The 20,320-nt window shown below is 49.3% G+C and overlaps 2 protein-coding genes and 3 long non-coding RNA genes across 6 annotated transcripts; 3 read left to right on the top strand and 2 right to left on the bottom strand.

Moving 5' to 3' along the window:
- Positions 1-292: 292 nt before the first annotated feature.
- On the bottom strand, positions 293-7,215 carry LOC121836989. Its single transcript, XM_042292193.1, has 3 exons — positions 7,188-7,215; positions 945-1,230; positions 293-403 (listed from the first exon to the last, which is right to left on the bottom strand). The coding sequence occupies exons 1-3, from the start codon at positions 7,206-7,208 to the stop codon at positions 333-335; spliced, it is 378 nt and encodes a 125-aa protein (XP_042148127.1). The 5' UTR covers positions 7,209-7,215; the 3' UTR covers positions 293-332.
- Positions 4,232-6,259, top strand: LOC121836990. The gene is made up of 5 exons (XR_006078054.1): positions 4,232-4,739; positions 4,802-4,934; positions 5,545-5,614; positions 5,682-5,854; positions 6,063-6,259. It is a non-coding gene; the product is annotated as an uncharacterized LOC121836990 (long non-coding RNA).
- LOC115320149 (coiled-coil domain-containing protein 8 homolog) lies at positions 6,265-9,874 on the top strand. The gene is made up of 6 exons (XM_042292203.1): positions 6,265-7,824; positions 7,887-8,016; positions 8,988-9,105; positions 9,199-9,375; positions 9,521-9,663; positions 9,725-9,874. The coding sequence occupies exons 1-6, from the start codon at positions 7,538-7,540 to the stop codon at positions 9,872-9,874; spliced, it is 1,005 nt and encodes a 334-aa protein (XP_042148137.1). The 5' UTR covers positions 6,265-7,537.
- Positions 9,875-15,400: 5,526 nt separating this feature from the next.
- LOC115320157 lies at positions 15,401-16,483 on the top strand. Of its 2 annotated transcripts, XR_003918601.2 has the most exons (6): positions 15,401-15,772; positions 15,855-15,887; positions 16,011-16,070; positions 16,155-16,193; positions 16,277-16,336; positions 16,434-16,483. It is a non-coding gene; the product is annotated as an uncharacterized LOC115320157 (long non-coding RNA). The 2 variants fall into 2 exon arrangements; XR_003918600.2 differs by having other exon boundaries at positions 15,401-16,070.
- On the bottom strand, positions 16,338-17,890 carry LOC115320155. Its single transcript, XR_003918599.3, has 3 exons — positions 17,490-17,890; positions 17,300-17,396; positions 16,338-16,599 (listed from the first exon to the last, which is right to left on the bottom strand). It is a non-coding gene; the product is annotated as an uncharacterized LOC115320155 (long non-coding RNA).
- Positions 17,891-20,320: the final 2,430 nt, after the last annotated feature.

A 20,320-nucleotide genomic window follows, 5' to 3' on the forward strand; every position in this document is an offset into this window, starting at 1 on the left:
ACAATTGGAAGAGCAGGGTCAAACATACGAAGCACCAGGTCTGAAGAAAGCAGGAGCTTGACCTTGCAAAAGCTGGCATCAATTTGTGAGGTCCACACAAACGGTTGGTCCTTGCGAAGAAGAGCTCTCATTGGCTCCCCGACTTCAGCTAGGCGAGGAACGAACTTCGAATAATAGTCCACGAGACCTAGAGAGGAGCGGAGTTCTGCAGCCTTGGTTGGAACAGGCGTGTTCACGATTGAATCTACCTTTTCTGGGAGGGGCGAAATGCCTTGGGCAGTCACCTTGTGACCTAGAAATGTCAACTCTGACATTGAAAATGCAATTGTGATTCAGTTTAAGGCCTGCATCCTTGATGCATTGCAGGACTTTGGCCAGGTTCTGCAAATGTTCCCCCGACGACCTGCCGAAGACAATAACGTCGTCAATATAAAAGAGGACGCCAGGACAGCCGTAAAGAATCTGTGACATCAGGCGTTGGAACGCTGGTGGCGCTGAGGCCAACCCAAAACAAACTCTTTTGAGGCGGAACAAGCCGTCGTGGGTGATGAAGGCTGTTAAGTCTCTGCTGTCTTTGTGCAGGAGGACCTGATGGTAGGCTGAAGCTAGGTCAAGTTTTGAAAAGTGGGTGGCTCCCACCAGTGCATGAAGCAGCTCTTCCATGTGTGGCAGAGGGAACAGCTCGGAATACTTGCTAGTACGCGAAGACACTGGTTGTACAGACGCAGAAAATTCTTTCATTTGTTCGGCCGCTTGTTCTTGTTGAAGGGCTATCTGGACTGCGGTGGAAAACGGCAGCGACAAACCTTCCAACAACAGGCGTTCACGAACGCGGTTAGAAGACACGCCGGTCACGAATTGGTCTCGTAGTGCTTCTTGTGACGCGAAGCAACACGGCGTTGCGAGCTCACGTAGCGCGGCAACAAAGTCATGAACAGACTCACCTGGAGATTCTAAACGCCGGTGGAAGCGGTGTCGCTCGATGACCAGGTTGCTGGTTGTAGCGAAGTGTTGGGCCAAGGAAGCGACGGCGATGGCGTAGACGTCCGGCTTGCTCGTTGCGTCTTTGCCGGTGTCCTGGGCGGTGCTTGGAGGATTCGTGTCAGGTAGTGTGTTGAAAATTCGCTGACCTTCGGCTCCCAGACAGTGCAGCAGAAGGGCCTTGCGTCGCTCCGGGGGAAATTCGGCAGCACCAGACGCAAGCAGGTAGTCGTTGAACATGCCATGCCACTGCGGCCAGGGTACGGACGGGCATCCCGGTGTCGGCAGGAACGGTTCCGGAGGGGCGAGACCAGCAAAGGCCATGGCGAGGCTCGTTAGGGAAGGCGCCGTTTACGCGCTACATATCGAAGGGGAGGACATCCTCGTCGCCATGTAATGACGAGCCAGCAGCCGACGGAATGCCAAACAGAACAGTGCCGTTTATTCAGCACGCCATACTTTATATACACCTTTCCAAAAAACGCTCCTAGGCCGCCGCCATGTTGCTGATGCGGCTGGTGCGACTCTCGCGCCCTCTATCAACTAGAAATTTTCTGCCACTCTCTGGGACTGTGAAGACCCGCTCAGCGCGGTTCTCTACCTACATTTTTGCGGTTTTGCATTCGACGTTTTGTCGACCTCTTTGAAAGTTTCCACTTAATTTTTTTTATGCGTGCTGCGTACCCTTTTTGTGTTATCTTCCATTGTGAGAAATAAGGCTGGTAAGTGCCTGCCATTCAAGCTTTTCTGCTTTACATTCACGGGAAACGAAGGAGGTGAAGGACGTCGAACGACCCTCGACGCGATTTTGCGAACATTGTTCTCCCCCCTCCCAGAGATAATCCGCGTAGAATCCTCAGACATCTCCAAAAATAGTTGTCCGGGTCGGGGTGAGAAACGGGTCAGTCGCATTTGTTTCTTTGCCTTGGTGCGGTTGTGAGAAAAGGAAGCTCTCCCCAAAACGAAGTCATCTCGGATTCCGTGCGATCGTCAAAATGAGTAGTCGACTGTGACTGTTATTTAAGATCTTTCTCAAATATATTCTTTTCAGATAACGCTGCATTGTGTGGTACGTACGATATATTGTTCGAATGTTAACATTTTCTTAATCGTATGTCCGTGTCCTGTCCATCGGTAAACACGTTATTTGTGAGCGTGAAAAATGCATGACTTTCGGCCCTCTTCTGTTGCAATTTACTTTTGACAGCAAAGCGCTTTGTCGTTTAACATCCGGCAAATCCCGCGGCGCCGTCAAAACTTATCGTAAGAAAAAAAGAAATAACTAGAACTATACATTCCAGTCGCATTCGTTCTGTCGCGCGCGTACCCAACAAAAATAATTCAGTTTTTTTGTTTTTTTTTGCCTTTTTTGTTTTTTTTTAAATGTGGCACAATGCTTTCTCAATGTCCTCGGGAACATACAAGTACCATGAAACACAAAATATAGCGGGAAAAGACGAGAAAAAAATTGGGTTGTGTGTGTGTTTATACAGCCTAAACTTGGTCTGCCTCACAGGGGCGACGAGTCTCCCAGCTGTAGATGAGAAATTTAGCCAGTGCGGTACAACCGCTAGCCTGGGGTCTTTAAAGGGCAACTCCACTCCATTTTTACCATTTTTGGGTTATGATCTGTTTAGTCGAAGCCGGCGACCCTGAATCACGAGATATAATTTGTTTTTCGGTAGTGCGTATAGTTTTGTAGATATTGCGAATGCAAGAATCGGTCCGTCGGCACGGCGAAACCGAAACTACCGGTTGAAGCAGCTTGGCAACACTGATACTAGTGGCGCGTCGTCGGCATGACCTAGTTCTAGTCCCGCGCTTCTGAGCCGACGCGCCGACAAGGTCGGCTCAGTCGTACGTGGAGTTTCAAAACAGAAGGTTAGATGCACATTTTCTTTTTTTACCGCTTCACTTTGTTAATATGCACCAAATGTAGTAATTTTTAGTGTGTATTTATAAATTTGCCGGCCGAAAAGCGAATCCGACTGCTATAAATATGACGCGGTCGGTGCCAGCGCAGCGTGACTGTATTTGTTTCTTGCGCGCGGACCGAGAAAACGAAATAATGGGAGATAGATGGACAGATCTATCCACAAGTGGTCTAAGTTGTTAAAGCCAAGGTGCCTTTATGTGCACGCTAGTTAGATCAGCCGCGACCTGCTGCGTCCGGCCGATCGTGCTGGGGCAGCCGGCGAACGGTACGCGAACAACGACGGCACCGCATCGTTCTTCAAAGACGCCTGTTTCGCGGTGAAACCCGCAACAGTCAGCAGCCGCAGATCCCGTGTGTAGGTGTCTGACGTGAAGTGCTGGGAGCAGTGCTTCGCGTTGGAGCTCGGAGTCAACGGTCTTCCGAAGTCTATCCGGCGAACGGCACCGACCCACACCTTGTGCCTCTTCTAGTCTCTTCGGAACTGGTGGAACCGCAGCTCCGAGTTGCACACCGGGTTGTTGGTAAAACCCACAGCACTACAAATCCTGATCGACATTGCCCAACGCGAGACCGGCGAATCTCTCCGGCTCCACGACGCGCGCGTGAGCGAGCAGCACCGCTTCGCTCTCTTCCGCGCTGTCGCGGAAGCAATGCTGGAATTAAAGGAACTGCCTGGACGCTAATAAAAATAGGAGAACACAGGATAATGTGGAAAACACCTCGTGCCGTCAGCAGAGTCGCAGAATGCCACGGGAAACGAAGCGTTCGCAGCGTCCGTACGAGAGCGTAGGACTAGACCTACGTCATTGCCCAGTGTTGCTTCACTAGCTCACCCGGTGCCAGCGTTGCTCACCCGCTTTCGGGCCGCTAACCGAGCCGGGAGAGCATTTTTAATATTGGTTTTAATCGGTAACGCGGCGTCGGTTTGACGTGATATTTTGGGTATGACCGTATTTTGACCTCCTAAAGCGATATCAGTCATTTCGATAGGGTCGACTTTTTGAGTGGAGTTGCCCTTTAACGTGCATCACGCAGTAGTGATACACGACCGCACGCCGGTACGATGCTCATCCAGATCGAAACGGGCAGGGGTGGGGCTCGAACCCAGGATCCCTGGGTTCGAAAAGACGAGAATTTAGCTGCCAGCAGCGTTTGAAACTGCGCCTACGCAGGCTGCGCCTATTGAAATCACAGTCCACTCGGTTAGGGTTAGGAGGGACGCCGGTGAGAGTCTAGCCTCAAACTCAGTGACTGGGCTCGAGAACGGTCTGTTGCCCCTGGGGTCGAGTGTTTTTTGGAAAGGTGTATACACACACAAGGACACCATGTTGCCAACCGAGCATCTGAAACCGAAACTAGACAGTGTTCAATAATTCACACAATACACAACAGTACTCTCGCATAAAAGGTTAGAACATGCGGGACGCGGATGAGCGCCTAGTTCAAATCACTGTCGCTGATGACGGCTCAAGAAACGGGAGGATGTGGCCTGTCTTGCTCACTCTTCTTGCGTCGTGATTGGTTCCTCGGCGTTCTCATCGGCTAATGCGGCTATCTCATTGGCTGCGGAGCGATGATAAAAGGTTTCAGGAACTATGGTTCAAACAACACGGACGATGGGAGCAGGCAACGCGTGACCGCGGCCCAGCAGGAACTCGATACATTTATGTTCGAGAACCCCTCTCTGGTACGCGGTGCAACTGAGCTTAGCCCCAGCCTGTCCAGAGACGACAAAGTTCGTCTCTGGACCGAGCTAATGGAAACGTTACTGGGCCGTGCGGGTGTCAAAGGCGCGGGCAGCCAAGCTGGCGAAAAAGGCGAGGTAATTTGCGTAGTCTACTCATAGTGAGGACCAAGCTATTGAATCACTTCCTTTACTCGCAGGCAAACAGGGGGAGGAGGCGGCCGGGTGCGCTCACTGGCGTCGTCATACGCACGCATTTTGACACTGGTGGGCGAGGACTCGGCCCTGGGCGCCCCTGGGTTTTCCATCCCGGCTTTTGAGGAGGAGGCCGAGGTGAGTGCACACTTGAACATAACATACTATTGCACATGTAGCTGTTCAATCCCAATACGGAGGAGAATGTCCGTGCAGGGTTTTATTATCAGTGAGCTAAGATGTATACCGCAGTGAAATGTGATAAATATGAACGTGAATATATGCATTAAAGGTGCTGGCACTTTTTATAATTTAGCGAATCGGAGGGCGGATTAATTCATCCACATAAAGGCAAAATCTAAAACAAAAGCACTTACGACAAAAAACACTATTTATTGCAGTAATACTGGAGTTTCTAAGGCCAAAAACAAATGTAGTTTTTGTGTAGTCCTTTTTCTTCTTGCTTTTGTAGTTGTTGCAACCCTCACTTGTATTGTGTGCACGCTGTCGTAAGATTCAATTTCTGTATCACAGAGGTACATTTTCACAAAAACGGGAGAAGTGCAACCTTTCGAGCTGCCACTAGACATATTTGGGGAGTCAATCCTTGACATGAATGGCACTACCTCTAGAACAGTCTAATTTTGTTTCCTCTGAGTAGAATGCAGCCTCAACAAACCCACTCTCAATATCTAGAAAATGCAGACAAGTCCCGTGTCCTGACTGAAACTTATCAATTCCCTTCTAGGGGAGACCTGCAGGTGCCCAGACAGGTCACGGGCAGCAGGCAGCCGAGCCGGTGCCCTCCACCTGACGGGGTGAGATCTCTTATGAAGACAACTAGGATTGTGTGATATGACAGAAGCATTCTTTGTTTCCTGTCAGATGTGAGGCCAGCTGCAAGGCCCCGGGTGCAGCCCACGGCGCCTCGTGCCACCCCCCGATTGTCGAGGCAGGAGCGGCACGACGAGGCTGCCATGCAGACTGTCGCCAACCAAACTCTCCAGCTGCAGCAGAACGAGACGAGGGGTGCGCGGGACGTGGAATTCCAAGTCCAGGTATTGGCTCAAACATAGAACTGTGTAGGATTACTAAATAGGTACAAGTTTAACAAAGATGCCACTGTGAAAGTGGGAGTGCAGCAGAGGGCAATGGAGGTCCACAAAAGCATAATGCAAACCGAACTGTGACATATGCAGGGTTTTCACGCCCTCTGGGTGTCTAGAAATATGTTGTTGCTGCACATTAAATGCCCCGTCTTTCCAGGTCCTGCGTTCCATCGAGACCCTCAGCCACCGCATGGAGGCTGTTGCGGAAGCGAACCAGGAGCAAGCTCGCGATCCGCGTGCTCGTCGAAGTCGTTCTGCTGCTGACTGCCGAGAGAAGCCGAGCCCAGCGAAGCCAAGACATGCCGAGCCCTGCCCAGCCACCCCTCGTGCAGCCCAGCCTAGTCCAGCCCCGTCCCGCCCCGCCCGCCCCGCCGAGCCCAGCACCGCCGAGCCCAGTACTGCCGAGTCCAGCCACGTATAATTTAGTTTAATGGATGATTATTTTATGTGCCAAGTCGGTGATGATGATGATTGGGGTTTTACGGTGCACAAGCAACTTAGGCCATATTGCGCCAGACAACATTACTTAAGATGGCTATACTAGGAAGGATATATTAGAGAGTTTTCATGGTAAAGTTACAGCTGATGCATATATCCAGTCTTCTTAAGAAAGTCAAAAACACGGTGAAGTGACACTAAAGGATGATCACCAAGCAGAAGCAAAGGATGAAATGGAAGGTTACCTCTAAAAAGCTCAGGAAAACTTTGTCGGCGATGTCGGTGATAAAATCTACAATGCCATAAATGTGTAAAACTGTCAGTACTTCTCCACAATGGGCACAAAACTTTTCGTCTTCGCCACAAAGATGTAGATGAGTCAGACGTGAATGGCCAATCCTCAGGCGGCATAATAAAACCTCCAGTCGACGTTTCTTATGGAACGAGCTCTCCCACAGAGCCCAGATGGGCTTAATGACATGAAGTTTATTGTTAAGGGCTGCCCACACTAGCGAGAAAACGCGCGCGGCGCGCCGATTGCGTAGAAAACGCGTTCCGCAAAATCGGTCGAGAGAAAGATTTTCCTGCCGCGAGGTAATGGCTCCCTGCACTATTTCTTGTGGTATGCTGCGTGCCGCTGGCACAGACGCGCCAATCAGAGGCGTCACATCTAGTCACGTGGGATGCCATGGCAACACTTTCGCGAGAAAGTTGCGCCACCGAGTAGTGGCGAGTTCTGGGGGGCTATGTTGCACTTTTTGCACTCCCAGGAGACTAGGGAGAGGGAAGTGACGTAGGTGTGAATGAACGTTTCTTAGCAACACCACGGTTCGCGGAAACTCACCTTCTGACGCCATGACGACATCGCAGTAATTAACTACGACACACTTCCGAAGCACGGCCGTGAAGACACAAAGCCAAACGAGCGAACCAAGCCGACTCTTGTACTTGTATCGAGCCGACAGTAGCCAAGGGAGTGCGACTCTCACCGTCACATATAATTTATTTTACACGGCGTCGTAAATAAAAAAAAACTTTGAATGCTGATGAAATTAGCACGTTTTTCTTTAGTTGGACTGAAAAGAAAAGTGAAACCGAAGTTATGTGATGTAAAAGCTGCCGGCAACAATTGCGGGATGCGGACGCGCGCGTTTTTCGAAAACAGATAGCAGACGACAATTTACCGCCTCAATCATGTCTGTCATGTCTGATCAGGCAAGCGAGAGAGAGCCCTGCGAGCCAGTCAATGCATTACAAAAAGAAGAAATGGACAATTTTATATTTGCACATCGCGAACTGGCTCGTGGGGCCTCTGACCTCTCGCCTAGCCTGACCAGAGATGACAAGGCAAGGTTGTGGGCCGAGTTGACCTGCCGGCTGAGCCACCTCGGGCCGCCGCGCAGCACAGAGCGGTGGAAGAGGGTTTGGATGAACCGCGTCTCCAAAGCCCGCAAGCGGTGCGCAGTAGTCGAGGCTGAGAGGTAAGCTAGGCAGAAGATAAACACTCGGGACAGAGTTATTGATACATATTTTGCATTCACAGCCGCAAAACGGGGGGAGGCTCCTCCCGGGCGCGGCTCTCATCAACCTACTCCCGCATCCTGTGCATTGTCGGTGTAGACTCTGCCCTGGGCGCCCCCGGGTTTCGTGCCCCCTACTTTCCGGAGGAGGAGGTACGTACTTGACCAGGGAACAGCACAACAATCTACATGTATTGCTTATTTCTGCAGAGTTCCAGGAGGCGGGGCAAGTGTATGAAGTGAACGCTTAAATCTGTATTTTAAAACTAATGGAAGCATTGCATTAAAATTTCAATGAACTTACCTGAGAAAGAAGTGAAGAAAGCAGGATTGGCACTTCGTTACCTACGTGGTCCCAAAATTGGGTTAAGCTTTCCGAACATTTGTTGATAGTTTTATTGGTGGGTTACAATAGTCATTGTTTAAAGTGATAAATATAAGCAATAAATCGTTAATTTATTTATCGGTCCCTTTCAAAATCCCGCCAACTCTAGGGTGTACAGAGGGAAAATTGACTTGTCCCTGTACAGGCTGACCCTGAAAGGACTGCACGTGTGATAACTATTAAAAACTATGGGACGTGTATGTAAATAGTTCCTGGGCTCAAGGCCATATCCAGGAGAGGAGGAGGAGTCTGAGCTTCAAAATTCATCATGGACTGCCAAATACTTTTCCTGGGTTCGGCCCCAACTTTGCTTAGACCTAGAAACATTGATGAGAGCTGTAGTAAGGTGGTTAGTTTACATAAAAGGTGATTGAAATGACATGTAAATGGGAGTGGTACATCCTAGCGTCAGCCACAGCACTACCAGCAACATTCAGCTGCTGCAATGAATCATCTACTTATCTGTTTTTCCCGACAGTATGCAACATGTACAACTCTTATAGGGTAATACGCACACGAAAGGGAGCAGCTACTTGCCTGGCGCTCACAAGAGGTTTACCACAAGTCATTCATTTGCAGTATTGTTTTTACAGCAAACTACAAAAGTTACTACAGGGGCAAACCTGTGTAGAATCTAAAGCTGGAGCATAGCTCCATTTGATTCCATAAAAAAACTAAAGAGATTGCACATGTTACAGGGCATGCAGTGCAAACACGTAACGATAAATGTGCCTTGTAGGCGCAGTCTGTGGGCGCCCCGGCAGAGGAGCACCCAGCTTCGCAGGATGCGGGGGAGGTGCTCGAGGAGGAGGCGGATGAGGAGGAGGACGCGAATCAGGAGGCATCTACCTCAACGCGTAAGATACTTGACTTGAGTAAGGGGAACTAAAACCGTCAGCAACATGAACATGACCACACTTATTACTGATCTAAACTATGTTTTCCTGCAGAAATGACACGGCCTCGAGCACGGCGAGCCACGGTTCGACCAAGGGTGCCTCGTCGAGTCCCTCGAGTCTCTCGACAGGAGCAGCGGGACGAGGCGGCCTTTTCGGCCGTGGCTAACCAGCAGCGCCTGCTCGACGCCAACGCAGGCCGCGATACGAGACGAAAGGTTCCAGGGACAGGTAATGTTGACAAATCCCTGAAGCACAGTAACATGATTAAACACAGACTTACTTTACACATAAGGTACCAATAGTTGGTGTCAGCAAAGTCTTCGTAACCTGTATGAGATGTTGGAAGTCAAGAAATCTGCAAATCATGTTTCAGATCACGCTCGGCATGGGGCAGGTCCTGGAGCGGCTGGACCAGCTGGCACAGAACGTGGGGCAGCTGGCGCAGCACGTGGAGCAGCAGGCGCAGAGCATGGACCGGATCGCAGACAACATCCAGGAGGGGGTCTTCTCCATGCAGCAAAACGCTGCCTTCATGCGAGAGGTCATCCTCCTGCTGTCCAGCCACGCTCTGCGTCAGCCTCAGCCCCAGGCCCAGGCCCAGCCCCAGGCCGAGCCCCAGGCCGAGCCCCAGGCCCAGCCCCAGGCCCAGCCTCAGGCCGAGGCCCAGGCCGAACCCCAGGCCGAGCCCCAGGCCCAGCACCTGGCCCAGCACCTGGCCCAGCCTTGAGAGGATCACAACAACTAAGTGTTGATTACTGTACCTTTCTTTTCTCACATCCAAAAGGATCTTTTTTTTGTATATATTTTTAATGACAATGCCCCCAATGGCTGCAATAAAATCTTTCATGACCTGTCAATCTATGTTCTCTGGCGAATGTTGTTATCTGTATATAATGTTTTATATGACAGTGCCTGAAGTGGCCGCAGCAACGTCTTTCGTGAACTGTCAACTTATGTTCCTTGGAGATTGTGGTTATTTGTATATACTGTTTTATACGAAAGCGCCTCAAGTGGCTGCAATAACATCTTTCGTCGAACTGTCACATAAAAAAAAAACAGAAGTTTGTTTTCACTTGCACATAGTTCTGTACTGCAACGTGTAGTAGCATTTTGTGCAAGAAAGAAATTTGCAATGTTTGCAAAGATTTTTATTGCTAAAAGACTATCTCTGTCACAATCCACTTATGTGTACCCCCTTTGTAAACAAGAAAAATATATCGAAATTCTATACTCACAAAGAATACATAAAAATGTGGCACACCTGGGAAGGAAGAACAGAATGAAGCACAGGGAAAAATGAGATCGTTTCAAAAAGAGGCAAAATGTTTTGCTCCCAGGTTACTTGGTCATACCTGTTACACAAGCCAATACCCAATAACACACGAAGAAATACATGACATAAAATAACAGAGTTTGCCGTGGGGAAAATAAGGCGGCCTGTCTGTGTTTGCCATATGAACTCAACTAACCAACCACGATCATGGACACATGATACTCATTATCTCATATCTGTTGCAAAATAAAAGGTTATTCTATGGAGAGGTACACCTTTGGAACCACCGTTACACACTTAAAATCCCAAAATACATATTTCGGAAGCAGCACCATCCTTCTGCAAGGGTTGCACAATGGCTGTGCTGAAAACTGTGAGGAGCAGGAACTCAAGAGACTGCGCAGTTCATGAACCGTCGTGCCTGTGGACTGGAAAAAGTTTTACGAACTTCTACGGGGAGCTCCCTTGGCACCACGGGTGCTGATGAGGGCCTTGGGTATTCACGGCACCTCAGCCCTTGCGGAACCGCCGGCATGGTGGCGACAATGACGACGAGGGGCTCCCTGTCGTCGCTGGCCTCCCTGGACGGCAGGACTGCCAGAGAGGCTAGATCGACGACGGACTCCTTGGTGGCGCCGCCGCTGCTGGCGTGAGGAACTGCCAGAGCGGCCTGCAGAGGGCCCCGCGACAGCACGGCTTTGGCAGGTCTCGAACTGGGACACAAGGCCTTGCCTCAGAGCCTTCCCCCTGTCTGAGAGGCGCACCGGAAAGTTGGCAGGAACCTGCCCGCCACCTTCTGGCTCTAACCCCGCCGAGCCCGGCTCAGAACCGTCCGAGCTCGACCCAGAGTCCGACTCTGGACTGTCAGAGTTGGCATCTGGCTCCGGTTCTGGCTCGATCGATGCAAGGCATATATTTTGGAGCACTGCACACGCCGTTATAATGGCGGTGGCTGGGCACCGGAATCTGGATTTCAGCAGCCCAATGCAGCGCTCCACAACAGACCTCATCGAGGAATGTGCCTTGTTAAACCGGCCGCTGGCGGTGGAGGTTGTGTGCACCCCAGGGACAGGGGTGATGAGCCAAGGTTCCAAGGCGTAGCCGCTGTCTCCTGCACAATCAGACAAAGAAATGTTCTAATATTGTTTTATTTACTGGGAAGTTTGATATGATGTGAAAAAGCGCAAATGGTTGGGAAGAGAAGGGGACAGGATACAGCGCTTTTTTCACATCATGTTTAACCAACTAATCCACCAGTTATTTTTCATTTTATTACTGCAAAGGCCAAACAAGAACACCTTTGTGCAGCAACTTCTTCCTGGGTATGTACACAGTGTATGCACAAGTAACAATGTTAGAAGCATCAGTTTATATAGTATTGTAGCCTATAATCCAGGCTCAGCCGACATGCACAAATTTAACAATTTAAGCATGCTCACCAAGCAGGAACCTGCCATCGTCGATGAGCCGACCTTGCTCGAAGTTGTCGCGGAGCCAGGAGAAGCGCCAGGCAAAGGAGTCGTGCACCGACCCTGGGTAGCATGGGTCGATGCACATTACCCGGCAGCGGGCGTCACACACCTGTTGTAGAGATAGGATATATGTGCTCAGTAGTTTCCCCGAATGATAAAGCAAAGCAAGATAGGTAATATGTACTCAGTAGTTTCCCCGAATGACCTAGCAGAGCACACTGTTAGGCAATGCGAATTCCAGCCTCAAGCACCATTTGCAAACTAATAAGCACAAAAAGAAGAAATCCACGACTAAGGTGATTGTAGGACACAATGCGCCATACATGACCAGGCACTGTCAGTTTGGATCCATAAAATGAGCCACGCTCTAGTTGTGTAAAGTATGCATGTACGTACAATCGCGAACAGTATGAGCTGAAACAGCACTCCGGCCGCCGCACGGTACTACCTGCGCCGCCTATCGCATCGCTCCGCAAACACGGCGCAGCCTGGGGCCGAGTGTGCGTTCCAATGCGACAGACGGCGCAGGTAGTACCGTGCGGCCAGAGCCGTATATTGGGAGAGTTTGGCCAGTGGGTGTGGCGACGAAGGCGCCGGAGAGGAGAAAAGTAAATTAAAGGGAGGAGAGCGCCGAAGGAGCGAGAAAGAAAGAAGGGAGCAGGGAGGAGACGGCCGCCATTTTTTAGCAGCGCTGTCGGAGACTGGTCGGAGAAGAGCACTGCTGAGGCTACGCGTCGTCTGCTACGGGCCGACTTCTTTTTCGCCTGAATAAAAGTTTGTGGCCATACGCCGAAAAATCTTCATTTATTAGCTTTTTAACCCACCGAAGAATAACAGAATGTCATTTTCTTGCCAGAGCCAGCGATATGAAAGGCAATAATCGAGATTTGGATGCCGATCCCACGCATTCCGCCGTGAGAATGATTGAAGATGGCAGCCCTCTCCACTCAGCTGCGAGCAGCCGGGAGTTCACGCGCATGCGGTCATGCCTCTCACTGCGCCGCGTGCTGATTGGCTCGCTCGGGAGGAGAGCGTTACGGCGGCGAGATCATAGACTGACCAAACTCTCCCGATATACGGCTCGGCGTGCGGCGTCCGGAGCGCTGTTTCAGCTCATATTGTACAACATGGAAGAAGAGAGAAAAACAAAGGGGGGGGGGGGTTGGGGGTTGGGTCCGGTCCAGTGTCGAGCTCGCTCCCTCCCACAGTCATCCCCCCCATGAAACCTACGTTTATATAGATGAAAAAAAAATGAGCAGCTCTTTATGCCTACCCTGCATCCCCATCGTCATACAATATAAGTTTCGTTCAGAGGTTACTTACCACCATCACGTTAAAGGGATACTGAATCGAAATTTGAATTTCGCAAAATAAGTCTCTAGAAGCGTTGAACGGGACTCTACGAACTCCGAAACATTGCTCGTACATCGATATCTCAAACGGATGGCCGCACTTTTCGAAAAGAAGGGCCCGATCAAGCGAGGCTTCTGACATCACTGTCCTCCGGGAGAATTTGAGAATAAGGGGGAGCGGCCTCGCTTCTCTCCTCCTCGCTTCGGTTCACCAGCTCGACACAAGACGTAGTGAGGAGAGGGAATAAGAATCGTGACGTGCTTTGCCTTGTCGGCCTCGTCGGCAGGGTTTAGTCGGGCGCTTCTTTTCTAAAAATATGGCGATCTGTTAGAGATATCGCTGTATGAGTGATGTTTTTGGGTTTTGCATCGTCCCGCCTATCTGTCCAGCCTTGTTTTGTAAGTTCGAAATTTCGGTTCAGTATCCCTTTAAGGGCGTAGTACTGCTTCCTGCACCAATACGCAGCCTTCGTGACGGTGGGGTCGTACTTGGACGGGCCGACGATGCTGATCATCGTCCCGTCGATGCACCCGATGACGCCCGGAATCCTGCCGAGTAGTTGGAAGCCCCTCTCGAAGTCGTCCCTCTCGCTTGCCGTCTGGGGAAGGTGGATCCAGCCATGTTGGATCCCCAGACGGCGCACAATAGCGACGGACACGGCCCGCAAGGCAATGCTGACCGTGCCTTGGTCCCGTGCTATGTGCTCGTCGCTCGCCACCATGCCTTGGAAGCTCCCCGTAGCGTAAAACCGAAGGGCGCACAGCACTTGGTCCTTCACAGTCATGACAGTACTTGACCGACGCAGTCTCTGCAGCTCCGGCTCCTCGCGGAGTTCGTAGCACAGCCACCGCACTAAAGTCTTCGCCAGGCGGTACTGCTTCCGAAATACGTGCTCTGGGAGTTCAAAAGCATCCCGATGGCTCCGGTTGCGCCTGTCCACCGGATACAACAACTGAAATATCGGGGTGCAGTCCATCGTTCGACGGGACGGCGCGGACGCGTTGCACCTCATCTTGCCTCGTTCTTTCGAAGCGACGTAATAGCAAAGTATTCATATTGTCACGAATTAAGGCGACGAGAAGGCGAACAGTGAACTGAAAGTAAAGGTTTAATTGGCGAACTTGTGCCAAACAAAAATAAGTAACGAAAGAGCGTCGGGGTAGCAGAAAAGCGGGCGGCGATTCGGCGGCACTACAGAGCGCTAGCGAGACTGGGACGGACTCGACAAGGTCGCGGGAGCCGCTTATCTACCCTGCGTCACTATCTCGAAAGTTCGGCAAAGAAGGTTCGAGCGTCGCGCGCTCGGGGCGAGGATGAACTGGCACTTTCGAGAATATCAAAGCAGAAGGAAAGTTACGTCTGCTGCGAGAATGAGCGGGAATCTTCTAGAAGACCGTGACCAAGCGTTGCCTTCTCAGCTCTGCGGGCGGCAATATGTCATTTTGACGTCACGTCCGTTAATGGTAGAGCTTCCGGTTTACCGATTTCCGCTCACTTTTTCTTTGTTTTCTTCTGCAAATACCGTCATCAGCGATTCCACCTATCCACATCCAAAGAGAGTTGTTGACGTCACTTCCCTCTACCTAGTCTCCTGGGAGTGCAAAAAGCGCAACATAGCCCCCCAGGCAAGCCAGCGAACATTCTTTCTGCCCCGAGCCTAGAAAACAACACGAGGACGATGGAGCGCTTTATTGAAACGGTACGGATGTACCCGTTTCTATACGATAAAAAACACCCAGAGTTCGAGGAAAAAGCGGCAAAGCTGAACCGATGGGCGATTATCGGCGAGGATTTCGGTCTCACCGGTGAGTTTTTTCGCGACCCTTGTCGCATGTTCATTGTCACTTGAGTTGTGTAAACGCCTCTCGCGCCGACTCCGTGATGTTAGCGCAGGGGGTCCCGTAATGGGTTCCGAAGCAACTTTCGAAGCAATAAGCACAGGTGTCTGTTGGGCTCAGCAGCTGATATGAAGCTGGCTTAGTTTAGGGGGCCTTTATGTGCACTTTGCTTGGGGTGATGACATCTGGCAATTTTGTTCCGAACGCTTGTTTGTATTTTTTGTTTTCAAGCGTGTGTCTCTGCACGCGCCCGTGGCGCTGACTGTGCTACGGCAATTTTTTGTTACCGGTGATTTCTTTGTATTTTCCCTGCGAGCTCGTGCTGTCGGCATCGGGTACTACAAACGATGGCATCACTCTAAACAGAAGGACATCTAGGCGCCTAGCTTAGTTATGACAGCCTTGCATCGACTCTCTTTTTTGGGCACAGCAAGCTTCTCGGGCTTGCTTTGCGCAGTTTCGACTAACAATGCAGTAAATCGTTTCTAAATTTCTAATGGAGGCATATATCATGCAGGAGAAGCAACCGCGGCCAAATTTAAGAATGTCAGGCACCGCTGGTTGAAGATTGTTTCCGGCGTGGAAAAACCGAGGAGCGGCTCCAGCGGAAATGTTGGGAAAGTAAAAACAAAGTGGATTTTATTTGACGTGATCAACGTTCTTAAGAACACGCCGCACTACGCTGAAAGGTAATGTGTAACTATGGTGCTCATGTGACCGTGTGAAATGATTGCGTCTAATTTGAGAGGGTACATTTTTCGTTTTATTAAGGACCGCCACAAACTTGCCGGTTGAGGAATATAGGTATGATGCTGTATTTTTCTTTTCCTCTCTGCTACGTTTTACCCTAGAAAAATCCTTTATAAACTTACGAATTTCACTGCCCCAGCGTTTTTGTTAAGCAAGGCTTATACTACTGTTATGCAGGGACACAGAGCAGCCCTCCACATCCAGTTCGACTGCAGCAAGTCTTGACCTCGCAGAGAGGTAGACACCACTCGTGTTTACATTACCTGTGGTCAGAGCACAACAAAAATGTGGTACTAACTTTAACAAAATTTCTACGCACAGCTGTCCCCTGAGCCCTGCTAAGGTTGTTTTTGAAGCAATGTAAGCATACTTTATATTGCTTTGTCGTAACCTCTTTCCTGTGGCATGGCCTGTGCCATGAGTGAAACGCCGTACATTTGCAGTAAATAATCCAGGTACTCCAATGGCCCTGCTCTCTTGCTATCAAAGGAAAACAGCCCAAGGTGTGCGGTCTCAATCATTTATTGGTGCTGCAAGGTGCACTGCATACTCCTCTTAGAATACTGAAGCACAAATTCACAGTCTGCCTTTATTTTGCAGCATCTATGAACACCCAGGCACGGGAGCCGATGTAGGTCCTTCACGGTAAGAAAATCATGTCTTCAATATTCTTGTACGTCCTGGCTGATTTGCTTCCTTTGGTTTGCCCAGATAAGCCAAGAGGCCTGCTGACCAAGTGCCATCATCCCGGTACTTGCGTTGTTTCCTATTAAAAAAAGACAATTGCGTGAAAATCAACGTTTGGACTGTTTTGCAGAAAAAAGAAGCAACGGGGCCAGGATAACTTCAAGGACTCTGTGCAGAGCGTCCTCCACAGCTGCTCGGCAACATTGAACGCCATCTCGCACAAGACCGACACGCCTGTCATTAAAAACGACTGTACGGCGAGGGCACAATGGATTGAATCCAAACTGGCATTGCTTTCACAAAAGCTAAGATGTGAAGTAATGCATAAGATCAATCAACTGCTGTATGAGGCTGAGATGAAGATGTTGAAATGAATGCTCAACCGAAACGTCATTGTTCGTGTTATTTATCTAAGACTTTAGTCTTGCAGATCTATAGTACAAATTAAGTAAGCACGTTGTGACAAGCATGTAGCGCCCTCTCCCGTCCACCCGTCGATGGCCATCAGGCTCGGCGGGCAACATTGGTCACCGCACCAATAAACACCGTGGAGCGTACGTCGCCTCGGTCAGTCATCGTCCACCCTCACAACCACCAGGCTGCGTGTCGTCTCTTCTCGGCGGGTGCTTCGGCCCCCTTCGTCCACGTTCAAGAAAGATTGTGACACACGTTACTTACAAATTTTATCGTGTACAGTTTCTATACTTGATGTTAGCATCCTTCAGAGAAGAAATCAATATTTCGTTGAAAAATTAGTTACTTTGATGATCGGTCATTACCTGCTGTCCCGCTCGAGTTACGATTCTTTCTTGCCACGGGACCTTTCCATCGTTGAGGAAGTATGTGGCCAGTCAGTCCCGTACTGCCAAAGCAGTCCTGGAATACAAGATTACACAATGTCTGTCAATGGAATAAAAAGTCAGCAGGCATAGCATTTTCGGTAATGCACGCAAGTAAGAAATTGCAAACCTGAATATCACTTTTTTATCCCCGCGGCCCATCTGCTGGAACAATTACTCGGGAGAGTGGGACCCCAGGCCTGCCATGTCCCTCAACGGCAGCCCCCTGTCATTTCTCCATGACCCATGTGTGAGATTTCCTTGCCAGTCCTCGCTGTCCGCATAGCCCGGAGGATTGTACGCTGACCTTGACATGGCAGAATTCTTGAGCAGAAAGTTGTGCAAAGCAACGCACGCCTTCACAATATTTTTGTTGTTTTTTCCGAGGCCCGAAATGCTCTTCGTAGAATTCGCCACCCGCTGGCCATGATCCCAAACGCATTTTCTATGAGCCGGCTGGCACGGCTCAGCCGGTAATTAAAGGTGGCCATTTTCAGGTGCTCTTCCCGGTCAGGTTCACTGTTTCAGCACCTTTGGAGCTCTGAAGAAATATGCAAAATTGAGACGTCAGTATTGACCACCACAAACCGCATGCGCAACATTGTCTCTGATTAAGCTGACTATTGAGCAATAGTGTGCCAATTCTGGCCGGCTGAGCGCTCGTGTTTTCCGGTTTAAATTAACAGACTCTGCATAGACGAATGCATCTGCTAACAGAATAAAATAATGGCATTTCCCGCAAAGTACATTTCAATAAATAACGAATTTCATGACGTGCGAAATGAGTATTCAATAATTTCTAAATAAAAAGAAAGCACAATGCTGTTTTCTTTTTTTACAGATAAATAATGTGAGCTATACTATACGAAAATCAATAGCAACACTTGCCGTGCCCAGGATATGGCCTCATGAGAAAGGGCTTGAGCGGAAACGCCTCATGCCCTACCATTAAGTAGGGGATCGGGCCTGCAGAGCCCACATTTGCTGGAGGAGGGATGCCATATCCGCTGTCAGCTAGAACCCCGAAAAGTGGCGTCCTTGAAAAAAAAACCTCCATCACTCTCTCCGCCATAATGACCGATGTCAACATACGTGAAGCTGAAATAAAACAGCAGGTAGAAGTCGATACATTCAATATGAGCAATATAAAGTACAAAATTGCAGTATCTTTGTTTCCTTAGTAGTGGTAGCTTTCTTTACACTCATAACCAACATGCCATGCTATTACAAACACTTATTTAAATAATTAATCAAATGAATCCTACCTGTAGCGTGCATCAGATACTGCCACAAGAACTGTACTAAATGTCTTCTTATAGTTCAGGTTTCTTGCAACTGAGTTGCTGGGGCTTTCAATGCTGACATGTTTTCCATCAATGCAACCAATACAATTAGGGAAATTCCAGAGTAAATCTATCTTTGCTGCAATCTGAAATAATAATGGTCATAAAAAAAGTAGGAAGTGAGCATGGCATAGTGTGACCTAACAGGTACCGTCCCTAACCTTTTTCCATTCAGTTGGGCCCTGTGGAAATCTCACGTAGATGGGCTGCACAATGTTCCACATTGCAGCACATGTTTCCTTCACAATCCCAGCCGCTGTTGATCGGCCCACCAAAAAATTAAAAGACGAACTATGGAATGTGTCGCCATTTGCAAGGAATCTGGAATCACAAAAAAAAAGGTGTCTTGGTAATCCGCGCGTGTTTTTTCATACAACGCTCGCTTAGTGCACCTCGCAGTTGCTTTTAATTCTCCGCAAGACTGCTTGTTCACTCGGAAGATTTATTATAACATCAAGATGGCGATATGCTGACGCCGTAATGTCAATCTCCCTTCCCCTTCCCCCCGGCCCCCCCCCCCCCTCTTTCCCTGCTGGTGATAACAAGCCGGTCGTGTACTGATATCGGGTCGCGGAACGGCGTCACCTTACGTTCGATCGCTGGACGGATGAGTTGCAGCGAGGTATCAAATGTGCTGGGTGCCATTCGCAGGATGTGATGATGATTGGGGTTTAATGGCGCAAGAGCGACTTTGGCTATATTGCGCCAGACAAAATTACTTAAGACGGCTATACTAGGAAAGAGATATTAAAGTTTTCATGGTAAAAGTTACAGCTGATGTATATATATCCGGTCTTTTTAAGATAGTCAATAACACGGTTAAGTGGCACTAAAGGATGATCACCAAGCAAAAACATAGGATGAAATGGAAGGTGACCTCTAAAAAGTTCAGGAAAACTTTGTCGGCGATGTTGGTGATGAAATCTACAATGCCATAAAATGTGCAAAACTGTCAGTACTTCTCCACAATGAGCACAGAGCTTTTCGTCTTCGCCACAAAGAAGATGTAGATGAGTCAGACGTGAATGGCCAATCCTCAGGCGGCATAAGAGAACCTCCAGTCGACGTTCCTTAAGGAATGAGCTCTCCCACAGAGCCAAGATGGGCTTAATGACATGAAGTTTATTGTTACTCTCCGCGTCCCACTCCGACTGCCATGCCTTCAAAAGTGATTTCTTCCAAAGGGGCCTAAGGTCCTGATAGGGTAACCCAAGAGATGTTGCCGAGTCCTTTGCACCTGCAGCCAGTTTATCTGCTTGCTCATTCCCTGGAATTCCAACATGACTGGGCACCCAGCAGAATATTATGGTGTGTCCGAGTTTGAGAGCCCGGTTTATTTTGGACCGTATATGTAGTACAAGAAGATTCTTTGTGGGAAGTCTAGAAGAGACAGCCTGTATCACGCTTTGTGAATCGACAAAAAGGATAGCCTTTAATATTTTGTTACTCATGATATGTTCAATGGCTAGAGAGACACCATAAAGCTCTGCAGAGAAAATGCTTGCCATACCATCCATTCGTAAAGCTTTCTCAAAGGAACTAGAATATACGGCACAACCAACAAAAGATGAAGATTTCGACCCATCAGTATAGAATTCAGTATAATCTCTATATGTCT

Source organism: Ixodes scapularis, unplaced genomic scaffold (assembly GCF_016920785.2).
Source record: "Ixodes scapularis isolate PalLabHiFi unplaced genomic scaffold, ASM1692078v2 PGA_scaffold39__5_contigs__length_11793443, whole genome shotgun sequence".
Taxonomy (NCBI): domain Eukaryota; kingdom Metazoa; phylum Arthropoda; class Arachnida; order Ixodida; family Ixodidae; genus Ixodes; species Ixodes scapularis.